The sequence below is a fragment of the Alligator mississippiensis genome, chromosome 12 (genome assembly GCF_030867095.1).
Source record: "Alligator mississippiensis isolate rAllMis1 chromosome 12, rAllMis1, whole genome shotgun sequence".
Taxonomy (NCBI): Eukaryota; Metazoa; Chordata; order Crocodylia; family Alligatoridae; genus Alligator; species Alligator mississippiensis.
The window spans coordinates 62,938,490-62,956,318 of NC_081835.1; the positions used below are offsets into that span (position 1 = coordinate 62,938,490).

Consider the following 17,829-nt stretch of genomic DNA (forward strand, 5'->3'; position numbering starts at 1 on the left):
GAAGCAGCCCGGAGCGGGAGCGCTGCGCGGTGCGGTGCGGTGCTGCGCGGGGCTCGAGGCTCGCGGGCGCGGGGCATGGATCCGGGCGCGGCGCTGTGGGCGGCGGCGGCTCTGGTGCTGGCGATGGTGGTGGCGGCGGCGTTGCTGAGCCCGGCCGCCCGCTTCCAGGCCAAGGTGGCCGGCTACTGCGTGCTGTGCCTGGCCGTGTCCGCGCTCACCAGCGCCGTCTGCCTGCTCTGGAACCGCGGCCGCACCGTGCGCAACATGAGGCGAGTGCCCGAGGGCGGTGGCCGCGCAGCCACGGGCCGGGCTGGAGGGGCTTGGGGGAACGGGATCGCTGGTGCTAGGCAGACCCCTAGGCCAGTCCCATGGCAGGACTCCTCTCCTGGCTGTGCTGCTTTCCCCTGAGCAGCTGGACCCGCCGGGTGTGGGGCTTGTGCTAGAAAGCTGCTCCGGATTTGGGAGTCTCTGAAGCCCCGGGGTGAAGCTGGGGTGACAGCATCCTTGCATCGCACGCGCTGGCAGGACTGAGCCGATGGAGTTGGGAACTGAGTTGTTGAACGAGATGTTGAACGATGTGGGCAGACACGTCCTCGGGCTTGGATACATTCTTGTCTTGGAGGACAGGATTATCCGCTGCTCTGGAGCACAGGGGCACGGCTCCTGAACGGGACCTGAACGGGGTGCCAGCTGATTTCCAGTAGCAAATGATAACCCGACGAGGACGGGAGCGAGGGCCAAAGGTTGATACAGGCGACTGGGCGAGGTGGTCCCTCGGCCTGACCCAGTCCATAGCAGTTCTTTTATGTGTACACTGCAAATGGCTGTAGACACAGGTGTGCAACCACTGCCCTGTCTCCTGACTCTGGTGGGGGGTGGAAACCTGGTCACGCGCTGCTGGCTCCTCTCCATCCCAGCCATTTCACTGTAATCAGGAGACAGCTAGAAATACCCAAAATAGCTCTTGCAGTGCCAGCCCGTGTGACCGAGGAGCGTGGCAGGCACGAGGTGTTGTGCTTCTACAAACAGGCTGCATTGTTGTGAGCAGGGAGGTTTTCGTGCAACTCTGGTTCGAGTTGGGATCTGCAGGATCAATGCGCTTGGGGGAAACCCCGTTCTAGAAACGGGCCCCGGACCCAAAAATCTGTTGCTTAAATCGCTTTGAAGTGCAAGGGCTTGTGTGGGCTTGCTGGAGGTTGAGCGCAGTGCGACCGGTTGCTAGCTAGGAAGACGCATTGCTTGGGCTTTGCAAACGAGTAGGGGTCTGTGATTGCACCTGCTTGGGTAGCCTGGCCATTTCCATAGAGCATTTGCACTTAAACAAGTTTTGTTTTTTATGGGGGTTTTTAATCCCTCCATCTCCGTTACCCAGGGTAAAAAAATATATATGCTTAGTTTACATCTGATCCTTTGGGTTGCAAGCATGAGCATTTTGAGAAAAGAGTGGACTATCCTACCCGCAGCATGGGCGCGCTGACTGTTGCACCTCTGAAGGTGTGAAGTCATGGCAGGCGGCAGCGAACGTGACGCTTGTGTTTTTCCTCTTGCTGGCTGACTTGGTTTGGGGGGAGAAAAAACACTTTAAAAATCTGGTGGTGACACTCCTTGGAGGGGAGGGGAGGGGAGGGGAGAAAACGGAGAAGCTGTCGCATAGCTGGTCCTACTGCGGCCACGTGAGAGTCCCGGTTACTTCCAGGGCAGCTTCGAGCTAAGGGCTTTTGTAGCCGTTTGAGTTGCTCGGTAGTTTTAAGTGTTATTACAGCATCAAGGGTCTTGGCAGCGGCCTTGGGACTCGCTTGACTTGTAGCATAAGTGCACTGCAGGAATAAATGTTGACTCGGGTTTTGCCTGCAGGGGTGAGGGCAGCAGGGGGGAAAAAGCAGGCAGGAGAGAGTGGCTCGAGATAAGCCACTTCTCAAGCAAACACTTGAGTGCAGGGAAAAGGTCAAGAGGGGAAGGAAGAAGGAATTGGGCAAGCTTAAGAAGTTCCTTCTTGGGTTGAGGAGGCTTTTTGGGGAGTGTGGCTTGGACAGGACCCCGTGAGAGGTGTGTGAAGGTGCTGGCCCGGCAGGCTCCCATGGGAGAAGGTCTGCAGGTGCCCTAGGAGTGCACGGCCTGATCTTGAAGATTTATTCTGCTCTTCTTGCAGGTGGCGAGCTGCCGTGCTTGCCCTAGATGCGGCTTCATTTCAGTGGGGAGGGAGGCATGACCTTTCCCATCCCAAAGGCTCTAGAGTATGCCCTAGAAACCCAGGAGGAGCGAGGCCGGTACTTGGTATCACGTGGGCTGCAGGTGTGCACTACTTGCCTCTGAACTTAGTGAATCTGCCTCCTTTTATTTTACGTGCAACCCTTACCCATGCCTGAAGAGACTGGGCCTGGGATGCTGGTTCTTCCACGGCCTGATGTAGCACCAGCCTTTCTAGCAATCAATCCCTTGATGGAGGGCTTGTTGGGCAAGCCCTTGCATGCACCCATCGTAATCCTTTCACAACATCCTGCGCCTGGTTGTGTTGGCACCAGAACAACCCTGTGTAGTCATGCGATGGACGGCTGGCCCCTGCTTCCTCCTTGTGCAACTGGGTGCATAAGGGCAGGTTGCGAAGGAATATTAAAAAAAAACAAACAAAAAAAAAAACAGCCCCCAAATTCCTCGGGAGAGGATTTAAAGGGGCTTGAGGAACTACTGCAAGGCCTGGGGGAGTCTGCAGCCTTTCAAGGTGCTAGCAGGGTCCTTCAAGGCAGGTGAACGTGTTCTGGGTGCTGCTGCGTGTGCTCTTAGAAGCCAGCAGCCCAGTAGAAACTAATGATTTTGCCGCTGTCTTTTTCTCCAAATCTGGAGGAAAACCTAACTCTACTTTGTTTGACCGTGTGAGCTGTGTCCTAGTGTTGTTGAAGCAGTCCCTGTACTTCATCAGAGCCTGGCAATCCCCTTTTTTGGGCGGGGAAGGGTGAGGGGTAAAAGTTCCCTCGGACCTTTGATTCAGAATTCCTCCTTCTTTTCCCCTTGTATCCATTTTGGGTATTTGATGCGTTTTTAGTTTGTTTGAACACGGAGAGCTGAGCTAGACCGTTCAGTGGATCGTCCATGCCGGCTGTCAAGGGTCTCTGGTTGATAATCTGTTTCTTCAACCCTAGGGACAGTGGATGATAACCCCAAAAGTTTGTGGAGTTGCAGGTCAGAACAGTTGGATGTTGCAAGCTGGTCCCTGCAGCCTTTTTACCTTCGCAATGTCGTGCCTTGGTGGCAGGAAACCCCTCCGGGGCCTTCCGGGTGTGGAAAGCGAATGCTGCGCAAGAAGCTGGCTCTCCCTCCTCTTCCATGGGGGTTTTTATTTGAAATCTCTGCATGCAGCGACCTAGATGCAAGAAGGGGGACGAGGCTGGCGATGAGATGTGTGCAAGCTTGCATTGGATTTTAAATGCATCACACGAGGGGTTTGTGTAGGGGCATTAAATGGCCAAGACATTACTGAGTATCCCTAGCTAGGCAGGAGGCCTTGGCCTGCAGCACGCTAAGGGAAGCCGAAGCAGCAGGTAGGGAGTTCCCATACCTGCCTGGATGCATGATTGCCTTCAGGTGCAAAAGCTTGCAGTGGCTGCATGGGGAATGCATTCATCTATAGTAGTCAGCTTGCTGCTTCATAGTCTTTCCTCTTTCTTTTCCCTCCCTCTTCCCTTCCACCCACACCTATGCACAGGGTCTCTTAGTGGGGCATGTTCAGCCAGGAGCAGGCTGCTGCTATAGTTTGGGGCAGAGCTGTCCTTCCCCCATTCACAGAGCTGACTCCGCTCTCTGTGCTTGCGGTACTAGTGCATTTGGTGCTTCCAGGAGAGCTGGCCTGCCTGAAATGGGGACCAGCCTGGGACTGCCGTGGGCAGCAAGTGACTCATTCAGCTCTGCCTTTAAGCCTGGATCCATGCAGCGCTCGCTTGGGTGATGGAGACCAAGCACAGGTTCTTGGTTTCCCCCTGCCTCCGGGACCAACAAAGCTCCTTTTCTGTCTCCTCACCAGTGTTATGTTAGAAATAGTTGGGGTGAAACTATGAGCAGCAGGTCTTGCCAGGGCCTGACTTTCTATACCAGGGGAAACTTCTGTTTTTTGGGGGGGAGGTTTGCTTCCCTCCCCCTGGGCAGAACCTAAAACCTTTTTCAAAGAGGGAACCTCAAAGGATGCTTTCACTGCCCCCAAACCATTTCACTCGGGTTTGATCATTTCTCTTAAATTTTAGAATGGGGAGAGCTTGCGTCCTGAGTCTTGCGGGGGGGGGGGGAAAGTCTGGGTTGTGTTGAACCTCTCAAGTTTGCCTGAAGTCTCTCCTCTCCCGTGAGAGACGGGTTAAAGTGAACAAGCCTCTTCTGACCCTTGGCCCAAATTCCTGAACAGGTCTTGGGGTGGGGGGGAAAAGGATGCTCTGAGCCTTGAGCCCTTGGCCCAGGAAAGGCCCCCCTGACTCTGTCCTCTGGCCTTAGATGAGTGGATTGGATTCAGCCTGCGTTGCTGGAAGATGACAGTAGAAATGATGTCCCCTGGATAAGGAGAGCTGGCCTTGCCACCCCACCTGCAAAGTCTTGCCACCTGGCTGTGTAGTGACAAACCTGGCGTGATGGGAGAAAGGTCACTGTAGCGTCACGTCGGCTGCAAGCTTCAATGAGTCTCCACTGCTGGAAGCACGTAACGCTGGTGAAGTTGCGTGTCTTGCCCTCTTGAACCTTGAAAAGCCTGAAATACATCCTCAGCGGCTTATCACGCTTGGCCTCGTAGATCCTCCATTGCAGGCCTTGCACTTTAGTAACCCAGGTCTCTGATGTGAAAAGTGTAAGTAAAAAGCTGGGACTGGAAGTAGTGTGGTAGCAGGAAGCTGATGAGTGCCATTAACTTTGCCAGCCGTTCAGCTGGCATTTTAGGTACCAACTATTTCTAGTTTTGGAAGCTCTCATAGATATTAGGGCTGGAAGAGACCTTGCACAATTGTCGGGTCTAGCCCCCTGCCCAAAGAGCAGGAAGTCATCTGGGGTCAGATCACCCCAGCAAGGTGAGCATCTAGGTGTTTCTCGAGCATACCCAGAGTAGGTGCTTGCACCGCTTCTGTGGGGAGTCTATTCCAGGCTCTGGAAACTCAGATGGTAAAGAAGTTTTTCCTTCTGTCCTTTCTGCAACCATAAACCCCAGTCTAAGCACCATGGCTGTGCTGCTGTGGATGGACAGATGGATGGTAGCAGCTCTGGGAGCAACTCCTCAGACCTGTGCTGCAATAGCTTGACTGCTTGTCGCAACCCAGTGGGCACCCACAAAGCTGCCAGCCAGGTCCCGCTGCTGTTGCACAGGGCCCCGAGCTGCAGCAAGGGGGTCAGAGGACTAAGGCAGAGACTGAGAAAAAGATGCAGCTGTTGGAATAGACCCTTGTAGCTAGAGTTTGCTTCCTCGGGTTGTGCGCGAGTAGGAAGCAGGTTAAGAGTATGCCACAGGCTTCCCCGAGACGCAGCCATTGCCAGCTCCAAGGTTTGGTGCTTTGTTTGGCTAGATCTGTGTTTCTCAACCTTTATTTTTTTTTTTTTTAAATTCCAGGTGCCCCATCTTAAAAACTCATTCATGTATTGCAGAGGGGCTGGGCAGGCGCCAGCAAGGGAGTGCCTGAACCCACCCTTATTTGCTTTTCTCCTGGCACCGGGAGATACACCTGCCCTTATCGGCATTATCTCCTCTTGCTTCCTGGGACATCCTTCAAAGGCTCTCGTGGCACCCTGCTTGAGAGTCACTGGGCCAGACAACTAGCCCTTCCTTCTGCACTCCTGCCAACTCCTGCTTTCCGTTTCATGCTCTTCCCCAGTCCGTACTTCAGTCTCACTGGCTTCAGCTATGTGCCCTTGTCCCTGAGCAAAGCCGTGGGCTCTCAGCTGCTGAAACACAGTTTCGTTCACAGGGCAACTGAGTGTGCTATAATAAGCCTTTGATCCCAGTCTCTTCCCCCTGTAATTATGGGCAGGACGGTGCAGAGCCGCAAGGCTTTCGCCCCTCCCCATGAAAGTTGCAGCCCAGGAACATGAAAACAGCTCTTATCCTGCAGCCAACAGGAGCCCTGTTGAGCGTATGCGTGGGGGGCCGGGTAATGCAGGCTGTCTCTGGTCTCCACCAGCGGTAGCACAAGCCGAATGCCCCCTGCCAGGGGCAGGGAAAAGCCCAGCCATAATGTCCCCTCCCCTCTGCCCTGTTCTTGCAGCCTAGCGTCTCGTCTTACACCCGGGTCTCCAGCTGCTGTGACTCGAGGTTGTGCAATGCCGGTCCGGAAGCCGTGTTTCTTGCCCTTGAGAAATACACTGCTCCCACTGATGCCCTATGAGCAAGCGTCGCTAAAGCAGTGACCTCTTCTCTGCTTGGCAGAGCCTGGGAGGCAGGAGGCAGGTGTGGAGAGAGGGACAGGACAAGGGTCAGTGGTTGCTCACTGGCATAGGGCACACTGGTTCCTGCCCCCTCGTAGCACGCTGGCAGGGCCGTGCCCAGGAATAGACTATCGTGCTTCGAGCATCTGCTGCAGATTCCTGGCTATGAGAGCCATCATGAGCATGCCAGGTCTGCACTGCCCTGGTCACCCCCGAGTCCTCGTCACTAGCAGCAGGTTGGGAGGCATCTTGTCTCAGCCTCCTGTCGTGGAGATGCCAGCCCTGATGGCAGCCAGCTGGCACAGAGCAAGGCACGTCCTCTGACCCTTGCAAAGAAACTGCGGGGAATAGGCCGGAGGGCTGAATTGTAGCTTGAACTGGCACAGTGGAGTGGTACTTGTGTCCTGCAGCTAGAGTATCAAGTCCATGATAGTACCAGCCTGCTCCTGGCACTCTGATGACAAGACAGGCTCGGGTTGTCTCCTTCAAATCACTTGTGTCTGCTGTCTCAGGGCTCTCTAGACTTGCCTTAAGTCAACCTAGGCATTGTGGTAACGGTCTGGGAAGGAAAGCAGTCCTCTCCCGACTTATTGCTTGGATCTAGGAAGACTCGCTCTGTGCTTGGATGCTTCCTCTCAGCTGCTTTGGCCAAAACGAGCACCGTGTTTAAAGCGTTCAGATCTCACTTAGTTATACCCTGGTCTTGTCTGGAAAGCTCCAGACTTTGCCCCAAATCTTGGGAGGGCCGGGGGGGTGCTTGGGACTAGCAGAAAGTGGCACAGAAACTGGGGCAAAGGCATCTTTGGGCTCTGTGCTGCCTCCCCCGGACCTGTCCCGTGGCAGACCTGAACCGGGGAATGTGGAACTGGCCCACGCCTTTTCCATGGGTGGGGACACGGGCTGCTTCCTGCGTCCCACGCGGATCAGCTGGCCACGGATGCCGGCGTCTGTTTGGATCGAAAACAAACCTGAAAATCAGATCTGGCTTTTAATGAGGCTCTCCTCCGTTTTTCTCTTTCTCTCCAGGTGCACAGATTCTGGGTGAAGGTTCATAGCACCCGAGCAGCTGGGCTGGCTCCCAGCATCGTGGTGGCATGAGGAGCACCCGGTTGGTCTCGGGAGGGTGTGGGGAGCTCTTTCCACTGGCAAGTGTCAGGGTGTTGGTAAATGATTTTGGGCAGGGTGGATTGCTGGCCTGGTTGGAGTCGGAGCAGGATGCGATCCGAGCTCGGCTGGTGACTGCACCCCAGCGGAGGCCTAGCCTGCAGCGTGGCCATGCTGCCGTAACCTCCTTGGATGGGGAATGCCTAAACGTGCTTGCAATCTGTGTTTTGGCAGCTGTTCAGTGCAAAGCAGGGAGGCAAGCCTGTGTGAAAGGGCCGATGCACGCTGACCCTAGGGGCTCTGCACCCTTTGCTGGGCTGTGAAGCCTGGCCCGCACCCCAGCGTGGTAGCCGTGTGAAAGAAGAACATGTAATGCCTCCCTGGGAGAGCTGTGCTGGGATCCTCTAGAGCGTAGCCGCCCAGGGTTTGCAGGCCACCGTGTCCTCCAAGCAGACCAGTCTGCTCCGCGCTGCCTCCCGCTTCCCCCCTGCGCCCGCGGCCGGACGTTGCGTTTGCTTTCCAGCTTGCTGCCTGCCTTCTGGGCTCGCTGCCATGCCTTGTTTTAGCAGCTCAGCTTAACTGGCATCTCAGTCTGGAACGACTCTGGAAGAGCTCTTTTACATGCAGCTTAGCTGTGGAGACGGCAATAGCAGCTCCGACAGCTCGGGAGAGGCCCGTGCCGCGGCTGGGGAGAGGCTTTTTGGCAAGATGTGGGAGACCAGAGCTCTGCCGTGCGCGGTATTTTCCGTGACTAATGGCCTGACTCATTCTAACCCGCCCTCTCCCCCCTGCTTCGCTGATGCAAAGGTTACTGCAGCTCAAACCTGCTGCCTCGGTTCGGGGTTGTGCTGGGCAGGTGCCGAGCAGTCCCAATTGCCTGTCTCTAGCAGGTGGCTTTGCCCATTGGAGCTGGCAGCTAATAGGGATCCCCTTGGGTGTGAGAGGGAACAACCTGGCCAGCCTCCAGCCAAGCTAAGCAAACTTTTTAAAACAAAATTTTCTCTGTTGCCGGATGAGTGGAATTGAGCCTGGCCTTTTTCTGTGCAAAGCAGCCTGGCCCAGCAACGGGGGTCTGCACTGACTGACCCCGCAGGAGCCCCTGCTCTTCTGTGCAGACAAAGCTGTTCCCTCAAAGACCGGCGTGCAAGACTGGGGATTTGCTTCCTTGGCCACAAAGGCCCTCTGCTTCGAACTGTGGCTGCTCCCACCCTTCACACAGAGCTGCCTTTTGAAGGAGCACCTCTGCAAGCCGGTGGCTCCAGGATGCTCCCTGAGGCCCGGCTCCCTGACTTGCCGGTTGGAGGAGGCAGGTGGAAGTGGAGGCCAAACTGGTTCTGTAGCATCTCAGTCTCTCGGCTAATCTTCTCCCCTGAGGACAGGGGCGTTCCCGGCATGAGCTGAGACTAAGCCGGCAAGAGGATCAGGGGAGGAGATCCAGGAGATTGTGCGCGACTGATCGCTGTCCTCAGCATACCTTCTCTTGTTTGGTCTCGAAGCTGTAAAGGTTTCAAAATCAAAGGGAGGGGAAAGACTTCTGCCCTGTGGCTACATTACCAGCAAAATGGTACAAACACATGTGTGCAACTTATCTGTGTCCCTCCAACCATCTATGGAGGGGCCTTGTCCCTGGTCGCTGTAATGCCCATTGGGCTGAGAAACCAGAATTGGCCCTTACTTATGAGCTGAGACAGAGGCAGCCTCTTGGGGGCATGCTGAAGCAAATGGCAGCCGACAGACTGGGACAGGAGAGGGTCCATTACATGGCAAGGCAAGCAGGGTAGTATGTAATGCAGATCTGAGTTCAGAAAGGACATACCTAGACTATTCTGGGTGGGGTTGAGAGTGGTGTTGGGTCCATAGGCCCATGGCCTGGGCTCATAGCAGATGCTTGCCCTGTACATTCACACCCTGGTTCCTCGCTGCCTGCTGGGGTCTGACCACACTCTTCTCTCCAATGCAGAATCATCAAAACTGCTGTCAAGACCTTCAAATACCTTTATGGCCTGAGGTTTGAAGTGAAAGGGCTGGAGAACTTCAAGGTGGGCAGCCCCTGCGTCATCGTGTCAAACCACCAAAGCATCCTGGACATGATGGGTAAGCAGGTCAAGATGGGTCAGAGGCAGTGGTCTTTCTTGAAAGGCAACTGCTGGAGAAAGTCAAGCCAGATAGCAAAGTACCTGAAGCGGGTATTGGAGCCCACGTATGCCCCTTCCCCAGGGGTGGGCAGCAAGGGGATGCAGTAGCGAATCCATTGCGCTGCCTCGTAGTTATACCACTGCCCGTGCCATGCACACCTGGGTCCAGCCCAAGCAGGTGTGTCCCACTGGGTTACCAGAGTCTCTTTTGAAAGGCTTAAAGAAATCAGACTATTGGAAAAGCTAATCACCACTTTAAAACAAGGCAGCAGGTGGGCATGCTTGCGTGCTAGCACAGCCAGTTGGCGTAGCTCTGCAGGCTGGCACCGGAGTCAAGGAAGGAACGGGTAACTTGGAGGCACTGCTCAGTCCTCTTGAGCTGTGAGGGCTGATGCTTATGAGCAAAGGGAGTTGTCCCACAAGAAGCGATAGTAGAGTTGGGAGTCAAGCCCATGTCTCCTCTACTACACGTGTCTGCATGTGTGCAGTGTTAACCTCTCTAGGCTGCTGTCCCTGTTCAGGGGACGAGGCTCCCCTGTCTCTAGCTGTAGTAAGGACATCTGTCCGTTTGTGCAAGGCACTGACTGCAGTCCTGGTCTGCTTTGGATTTTTCCACTGAAACCCTTGGACTTGTTTCATAACTCTTGCCCTAGTGATTGCATTGGCATTAAAACTTTGCGTAACTAGAAATGCAGTGGGGCTGGCCTGTCCCCATTTCCTCCTCAGTGCAGCCTCGGTGAAAGCCTGAGCAGAGGAAGAGGCAGCAGACTCTTCCACCAAAGCCAGGAATGATTATCTGACTTGTGCAAACCAGTCTGGCTGGTTGATCTCATGGGCTGATGGTTGGTTTCTTTGCCCCTGGGCCTAGGCTTGATGGAAATCCTTCCAGATGGCTGTGTTCAGATTGCCAAGAAGGAGCTTTTGTACACGGGCAGCGTGGGACTAGTCATGTACCTGGGCGGTGTCATCTTCATCAACAGGAAGAGCACGAGCAATGCCAAGATGGTGATGGCGGATGTTGCCAAGACCATGCTGTCCGAGAACGTGAGTGCAGTACAAGTTACTGGCCATGTCTGCCAGCTCCTCTTCCCCAAACCTCTGAGTTTGCCGGATGCAAAAGAGATCAAAAGTTGCACACTCGAGAGAGCGGTGCAGGGGGGAAGTCAACATGAAGCATGAGGGAGGGAGACGAGATGGGGCCAACTGTGGTTGGTTATCTAGCTCTCGGATAGTGTGGACTTAGTCCTTTTATTGTCCGCGCTTGGTTAATTTGAATGCCGTAGGAAAATCCAGTTCCAAGAAATAAAGGCATCTAATCAGATCTCTGTCATGAGTGGACAGGTGAGCACTTACCTGATGTAAAGTGCACCAGGCTATGTGTAGCAGTGTCTGTTGTGCAGGTACTACGAATGGACAGGCACGTAGCTGTGCACAGCAGGCAGTTACTGTTGTGCATAGCCAGTCGTTGAGGTGAGCAGTTAATGGTGTGTTCATGTTCAGCAGCCAGCTAACTTGGAATGGGCAAAGAGAGATTAAACATACTAGGGTCATTTATGTAGTGGCATTTCATCCCTGATCCTTTCAGTGGTGGCTTGGGGTAAAAGTACTCCAGCTGAGGAGCTTGTGTCCGGTGTCTGCTACTGCTGTATAGTTGTACGTGTTGTCTGTCCAGACCTACAGTTCTTGAGATGCTCTCGGGTTATTGATACAGCAACATGTGAGGTGCTCAGCACGTGGAATTGATGGCCTGTCTTCATACAGGTGATGGTATGGATCTACCCAGAGGGCACGAGGAATGGGAACGGCGACCTGTTGCCATTCAAGAAGGGAGCCTTTCATCTTGCCATACAGGCACAGGTAACGATGGCCAGCTTCTCCCTCGGACTGCAGCGCCGAGCAGGCCTGGCTGTCCAAAGTGAGGTTTTGGTGACCAAATACTATCGGCAGAGGGCTGCTTTGTCCTGTTGGAAGTGTGCTGCATCTCGGTGATCCTGTTTTCTGTGAAGGCTTCTGTGCCCACGCTGCTGGACTGCAGTGGTATCTCTTGCCTGAGCTCCTGAGAGGCTGTGATCAGTCTCTGGCAATGGGGCCTGCAAAAGTGGGGATGCCCAAAGCTTCCACAGAAATGGATTTGGGGCACTTGGGTGGGCAGGCAGTGAGCTATGAGAATTACGCAGCTGCCTCTATACCCCTGTGAATCCCCAACTAGTGACCTTGCAACTAGTGACCCAACAGACCTTGCAGGGATGTGGGAGGCAACACAGCATACCAGGGAAGGAGGTCTGCATGTTGCCTCTAGATGGCATTGTCTAACCGGATACGTCGGGAGCGAGTGCTTGAACCGAGCGTCATCTTGGGGTGGCTAAATATCAAGAACGGTGTCTGCTTTTAAATGGCCTCTTCCCTTAAGGACAGGAAGGGGCGGGTGGTCTGCAGCAAGCAGACCTGTGCATGCACACATGAATAGACCAATTGCAGCATGTAGCCTATCCTTTAATGAGCTGATGGAGGCTGAATACCAGCTGACCAGTCAGGGGGCCATAACTGGTCCCAGTAGATGGAATTCCAGGGACGGGGATAAGAGGAACAGCTTAAGCAGTGGCCGGCTTTGCTCACGTTCCCAGCAAAGCAGTGACCAATAGATCTCTTCCATGTTGTGTCAGAGGTAAAAATAGCCACTTCTCTTCCATCTCTGTCAAGGGGAGATGAGTGCAAACAGTGATTCCTGGTCCTAAGGGTCTAAGCAGCAGCTGGGCTGCCCCCTTGCGTGTGCTTGCAGTCAGTTGTAACGCACATCAGGGTTTTTTGTCAGGACCAGGAAGTTGAGGAATAAGCATGTCTGGGGCAAACTGGAGGTTCAGACTTCCTTGGATAGGGGAAAAGACTAGCTTTGTGGTCCAGCTGGTGGCTTGAGACTGGGTCAGTTCCTTTTGTTGACTTCAGACAAAACGCTTTTACCTTGCTGCTCCAGTTCACCCATCAGAGAGGAAAGTAAAACTTCCCACATTAGGACTCCCCAGTGTACGTATCTATGGTTGACCTGATGCACTTGGGCCCTGGTGCTTCAGGATGTTGCTGCAATCTCCTCTGTGGTCCCTTCATCCCCAGGTCCCGGTCGTTCCCGTGGTGTACTCCTCCTTCTCCTCGTTCTACGACCGGAAGAAGAACCTGTTCACATCAGGTACGGTGCTGCCGGAGTCTCTTCCCCACCTCCTGAATGTACTTAACCTGGTTGGAGGGGGTTGACTTTCTAGCTGCACCCAGGTAAGTCCTCCTGGGTGCGCTAAGTTGCTCATCATGTGGCAGAAGACAAGTTGAGCTGAACACAGAAGTACGTGGGCTTGCTTTGATCTCAAAGGGTGTCCTTCCAGCATGCCCCTCCTGCTAGTGTCTTTCCAAACCAGCTTAAAGTGATGGTGATAGCTGGCACGTGCAAGCTTCACTGCACCTGCGGTGGACTTTGGCAGCCAGATACAGCCCTTCAGGGGCCACCTGAAATAGCCAGTCTCCCTCATTCAAACTGCAGCTGTCTGTTCCTGTTGAGCAGAGTGACACCTGGGCAAGATGAAATAAGGCTCAATACTAGAGACCCCAGGGTCCATGTACCACACTCTTGGGCTGCACCAAGCCAGGTGGAGGCACCTCTTTGCATATGAATGTCTCTGATGGCCAGGAACCATTGAGCTTGGTCACAGTGGTGGATCTTTTCTGGGAGAGTGTAGAGATACTGGGGCCCAAGGGAGATGCCTGGAGCAGTCAAAACCCCAGCAAGGGAGAAGGGAGTTCAGGGCTGAGGCTTGGTCTAGGTCACTTGGTTGCCCGGGCAGTAAAAGATGAGAAGGGGGAACAGAACTGCAGACTGCACCAGAAAACCCAGCAGGAGCTGTAATTATCAGACACAACTTGTGTTGCCACCTGCTTCCTTGATGCACAGATTGCAAGTCACTCTTTGGTCAGCCAAGAAGCTGCTGCAAGGGCAGAGGCATGCCCCTGGGCCTGCAAAGCAAAGCGCTTGAAGGACTTGCTCTGCCAGATGAACACACTGCTAGGTGAGGCTGGAGTTATTGGTTTCAAAGGAGCTAGCTCTCTACTCAGAACCTCCTGAGGGCCCTTGTAGCTGGGGGCAGAGACACCTGTTCTCTTATCCCTTGTACGTGGCTTGAGGACACAAGCCTGGTATGCAAGGTGGGGACTAGCACCTTTGGGCCAGTCGGGAGACTAGAGCATGTGGCTTGTTCATGATGGGTTTGCAGCAGCAATCCAGTCTGGCTGGCACTAGCTTCTCCTCTCTCCTGGATCTGTCATGCATGGCAAAAAGCCCCTGGAGGGGCTGTCTTTCTGGGCACCTCTGAGATGGGTCCTAGCTTAGGATATCGGGAGAAACCTCATTAGGAACGTGCAAAAACAGGAGGGAAGAGTGGAGTTTGAGGTCCATAGTGTCCAAGGCAAACCAGTGTCCTGCATCCTGGCTTGAAACCGTGTGGTGGAAGCAATGTTGCACCGAAAGCCACAGCAGAACGAGGGGTGGGGACCAGGAGCGCAGGGTTTGCCAGCGGCTGTGCAGGACAGTGTACTGCTGCAGGAAGCAGAAACAAAGATGTGCAAGTGCCTAGTTCGGTCTGCCTCGGCTTTATCTGCTCACACCTTCCGCCCTGTCAGGAAGACGCAGACATTTCCTGGTGTAAAAACCATCACAGCTGATGCTAAGGCAATGTCCTACATGGGGCAAAAACCTCACAGCTCAGGATTACTCATTAGCTGCTGCCTCAAGTGTTGCATAGTCATTTTGAGAAGGACAAAATGTCCTGCCCAAATTCAACAGGGGGGATTTCTTCTGCCTAATATCTGCCCCTCAGTCTGGGGGAGTGTCCTGTGCTGCTATGATCCTCTGTAGGCATTTGTCATGTGTATGATGTCTATGAATTGGGCCCCTGGCTTGGTGGGGAACAGGAAGAAATGGCAAGTAACCTTGAGCTAGCCCACAGCATGCAGCTTGAGGGTGGTGGGTGCCTTCTGAAACACAGTGCTCCTCGTGCACTCCCTTACTACAGAGACTGGAGCGAGCTATCCTCTGTGATACAGCCTTGCATCTTCAAAGGATGCTGGTAGCTGACGTGTGGAAGCGTTGCTGCACTCTGCCACGGGGTGCTGGAGGTGGGAATAGCCGATGCCCTGGAGGACATTTTCCACGTGCCCCAAAACTGATGGTCCTTTCCTCTTATTCCCAGGTAAAATCCGGGTCGAGGTTCTCGAGCCCATTGAGACCAAGGGTCTGACCCCAGAAGATGTCACCGAGCTTACCAACAGATGCTACTCCACCATGAGGGAGACCTTTTTCAGACTGTCGGGTTTAGTGAATGAACCGAATGGCTCTGCCCGGACCCATTTGCAGTAATTTTGTCGTATGTCAGGAACTGAGAGGACTCTTTCCATTGCCAGATATCCAAGGGGTTTTTCTTTCTGTGCAGCCAGCTTGGAGCCCATTCTGACTCCGCTGCGAGTAACGTAGGTTGGCAAACGGCGTGCCGGGCCGGCTCCGCAATTCTGCTGTGTATCGAATCTCTCTTGTGGGGTCCTTGATTCCTGTTGAAATGTCTCCTGCATTTTGAGTTTCTCCTACACCCAGCTCAAGCTAATGAGAGGCTCCGTGCCCAATGCAGCGACTTCACGACCACTAGTGGAGGCTTGGGTATTGCCTCTGGCCAGGTTGGTGTTTTGTAAGCCAGCCAGTCCAGGGGATATTGGAGTATGCACCTCCAAGAGCTCACCGCCCAGCTTGACATCCCCCCCCATTGCAACGGGCACGTACAGGATTAATGCAGCAGCCGTCCTCATGCTGCCAGTTTCTTGTACCCATGCTCTGGATCTTGGCACGAGATGGTGGCACTGATCCTAGGCAAGTCTCTTGCTCACAGTGGGCAGCTGTTTTTTTCTGAAGGTGCCTGCCCAGCACCAGGTCCTGGTGGTAGCTCCATTCTTTGCAGCATCTTACCAAATGCAAAAGGCACAAGTAGGGCAGGCTTGCACTGAAGAGCTGCTCTGGCGGGGAGGTGGAAAAGAACCTCGCCCCGCCGACCTGTACGGCTGTGCTAGCAAACCCCCGGTATGGACACGCAGGTCTCAAAGCTGTGTCTGTGAGATCACCAGATGTTTAGGAAGGCCATGTTAACATTTGGGAGTCCTGCTATCCTGTGCGGTGTTTCCACTAGAGGGCTGTCCCGGTACAGTATAGCAACATTAGCGCTCTTAGAGAAGCCTACGGCATCTGTAAAACCATTGGCGAGCTGTTCTTCTGTCCTGGTAGGAGGATGAATGACGAGAGCCAGTGACTTCCCACAGGACAGAAGTATGGATGATGCTCTTTGAGGCATGATTTAAGGAGGATACATGCAGTTCTTATTTCCCCCCCCCCCCCTCCCATCTACCCCAGAGCAGAACCGGGAAGCAAAGCAGAGGGTCTTGTACCTAAGATCTCCACTAACCATTCTGGCCTTCTTGCAGGGGAAGTTGACTTTTCTTTAAATGCAGAACTTGCCATAAGTGAAGCTGGACAAGGATGGGTGGAATTTGTGGCATTGGCTACCCTGATGTCTCTTCTAGAAATCGAGCTTCCACATCCAAGATGGACAAGTTTTGGTTTTTTAGGACTTTTTTTTTTTCGAGGGATGGGGTGGATGTGAAGAGGTCATGTCTAACACACATCTGGTATGTCTTGAGTGTGGATGAAGCCTCTCTGGTGTCTTGCCAGAATGCAGCTCCCCGTGGGTATGTCTCTTTTTTTTTGTAAATACAGGACCTGTTCTGCAGCAGTAAGGCCCAAGTACTAAAATAACAGGCTGATACACATCCGCAAGACCTTAGCGTGATGTCTCCACGCTCTGGAATTGCTGCTAGCATCTCTGACTCCTGTATGATCTCATTCCTGACCATGTGCCTTGCTCATGGCATAGTATCCCATTGGGTCTCATACTAGGGAGGTGCAGATTGCTCGGGACAGTCCCTTGGTATCAGTTGTGTTGTAGGTTGACATTTTTGTTGTGTTTAATTGGGTGTGTCCTAAAATACCTGTTGCTTATTGACCTTAAGGGCTATGCAATGTTGATCTAACCCCTTGAATTGCAGCGTTGACCAAAGCACAAGGCTTGTTCCAGCTTGTCTGAGAACATTTAGCCTTGCTACCACTAGCCGAGGTGGTTGTAAAAGCAATAATGTAAACTGGTGTGGGACGTGCACACTGAACAGGCCAAACGGGTTGCATGGAGGATAGCCTTTTGCTGCCACTTTCTGGGCATAAAAGAAATAAAAATCCCAGGGATTTGATGGACTCGGAAGCCTTAAATGCAGATCTGTGAGTGTTGCCTCTGCCTTGTAAAGATGGAGTCAAGGTGCACCTAACCTCCTGTCCAAGGGGCAGAGGTGGAGACGGAGATCTGGGCAGCTGAGGTGGTTCTGCTTGGCTGCCAAGGATGCACAGTCCAGGGCTCAAAGACCTAACCCCAACTGGAAGTAACCAAACAAGAGGACCCTCAGTTAAATTTTGAGTTTACAAACCAACACAGAGGTGCCCATCTGAGGCCATCCATCTGTGGGGTGCATCTGGAAGGGGATCTGAATTGAAATCAAACCAGCACTTTCTTTTTGTGTGTGTAAGAAGAGCAGACAAGTGGCTGCATGATGGAGGCAAACCACCCTGGAGCTGTCCTAGGCTCCCGTCGAGGAAAAGCTGGGGGGTGGGCGTCTGACTTTGCTGAAGAGGACGATCTTGCAAGTGTTGCTCTTGTATTTGCCTATGGAGAACGGAAAAGTGCCTCTGTGCAGTAAGGGAGTTGCCTGCTGCTCTGTACTGAAAATAATGTATTGGAGGAATGCATCTACTTTTTATAAAAGCAATTATTTCAATCACGCCTCCTGTCTTCGTGGGGCTGGAGCACCTTATGTTGGGCTCATGCGGGAAGGGCAATGGTGGCTAAATGAGGCAGAATAAGCCCATGTCTCTACCGTGCTGAGGAACCGGCTGTGTGTCCTGCAGGGCTTTTGCTCGTGGCTGAGCAATCCCGATTTTTGTGGCTCGTCCCAGCCTAGTGGTATTCTGAAGTTGCGTTGCAGGCAACTCGCATGTTTTTTGGCATGACACCTGCCTGGATGTCATGACTGTATGCAGACCACCCTAATTAGTCTCTGTTACACTGACGGTCCTCAGCTGGATGAG

The 17,829-nt window shown here is 53.6% G+C and overlaps 1 protein-coding gene across 1 annotated transcript; it reads left to right on the top strand.

Annotated features, from left to right (window-relative positions):
- Positions 1-18: 18 nt before the first annotated feature.
- Positions 19-17,519, top strand: AGPAT2 (1-acylglycerol-3-phosphate O-acyltransferase 2). The gene is made up of 6 exons (XM_014603706.3): positions 19-269; positions 9,446-9,579; positions 10,489-10,664; positions 11,382-11,477; positions 12,729-12,801; positions 14,849-17,519. Exons 1-6 carry the CDS (start codon positions 76-78, stop codon positions 15,013-15,015), a joined length of 840 nt encoding a protein of 279 aa, XP_014459192.2. The 5' UTR covers positions 19-75; the 3' UTR covers positions 15,016-17,519.
- The last annotated feature ends 310 nt before the right edge of the window (positions 17,520-17,829 follow it).

Excerpts from the sequence above, each read along its gene's own strand:
- AGPAT2 (XM_014603706.3), top strand. The coding sequence starts at position 76 with ATGGATCCGGGCGCGGCGCTGTGGGCGGCGGCGGCTCTGGTGCTGGCG. Across the intron at positions 10,665-11,381 it reads AGACCATGCTGTCCGAGAAC|GTGATGGTATGGATCTACCC; the intron begins GTGAGTGCAGTA and ends GTCTTCATACAG. Across the intron at positions 12,802-14,848 it reads GAAGAACCTGTTCACATCAG|GTAAAATCCGGGTCGAGGTT; the intron begins GTACGGTGCTGC and ends TCTTATTCCCAG.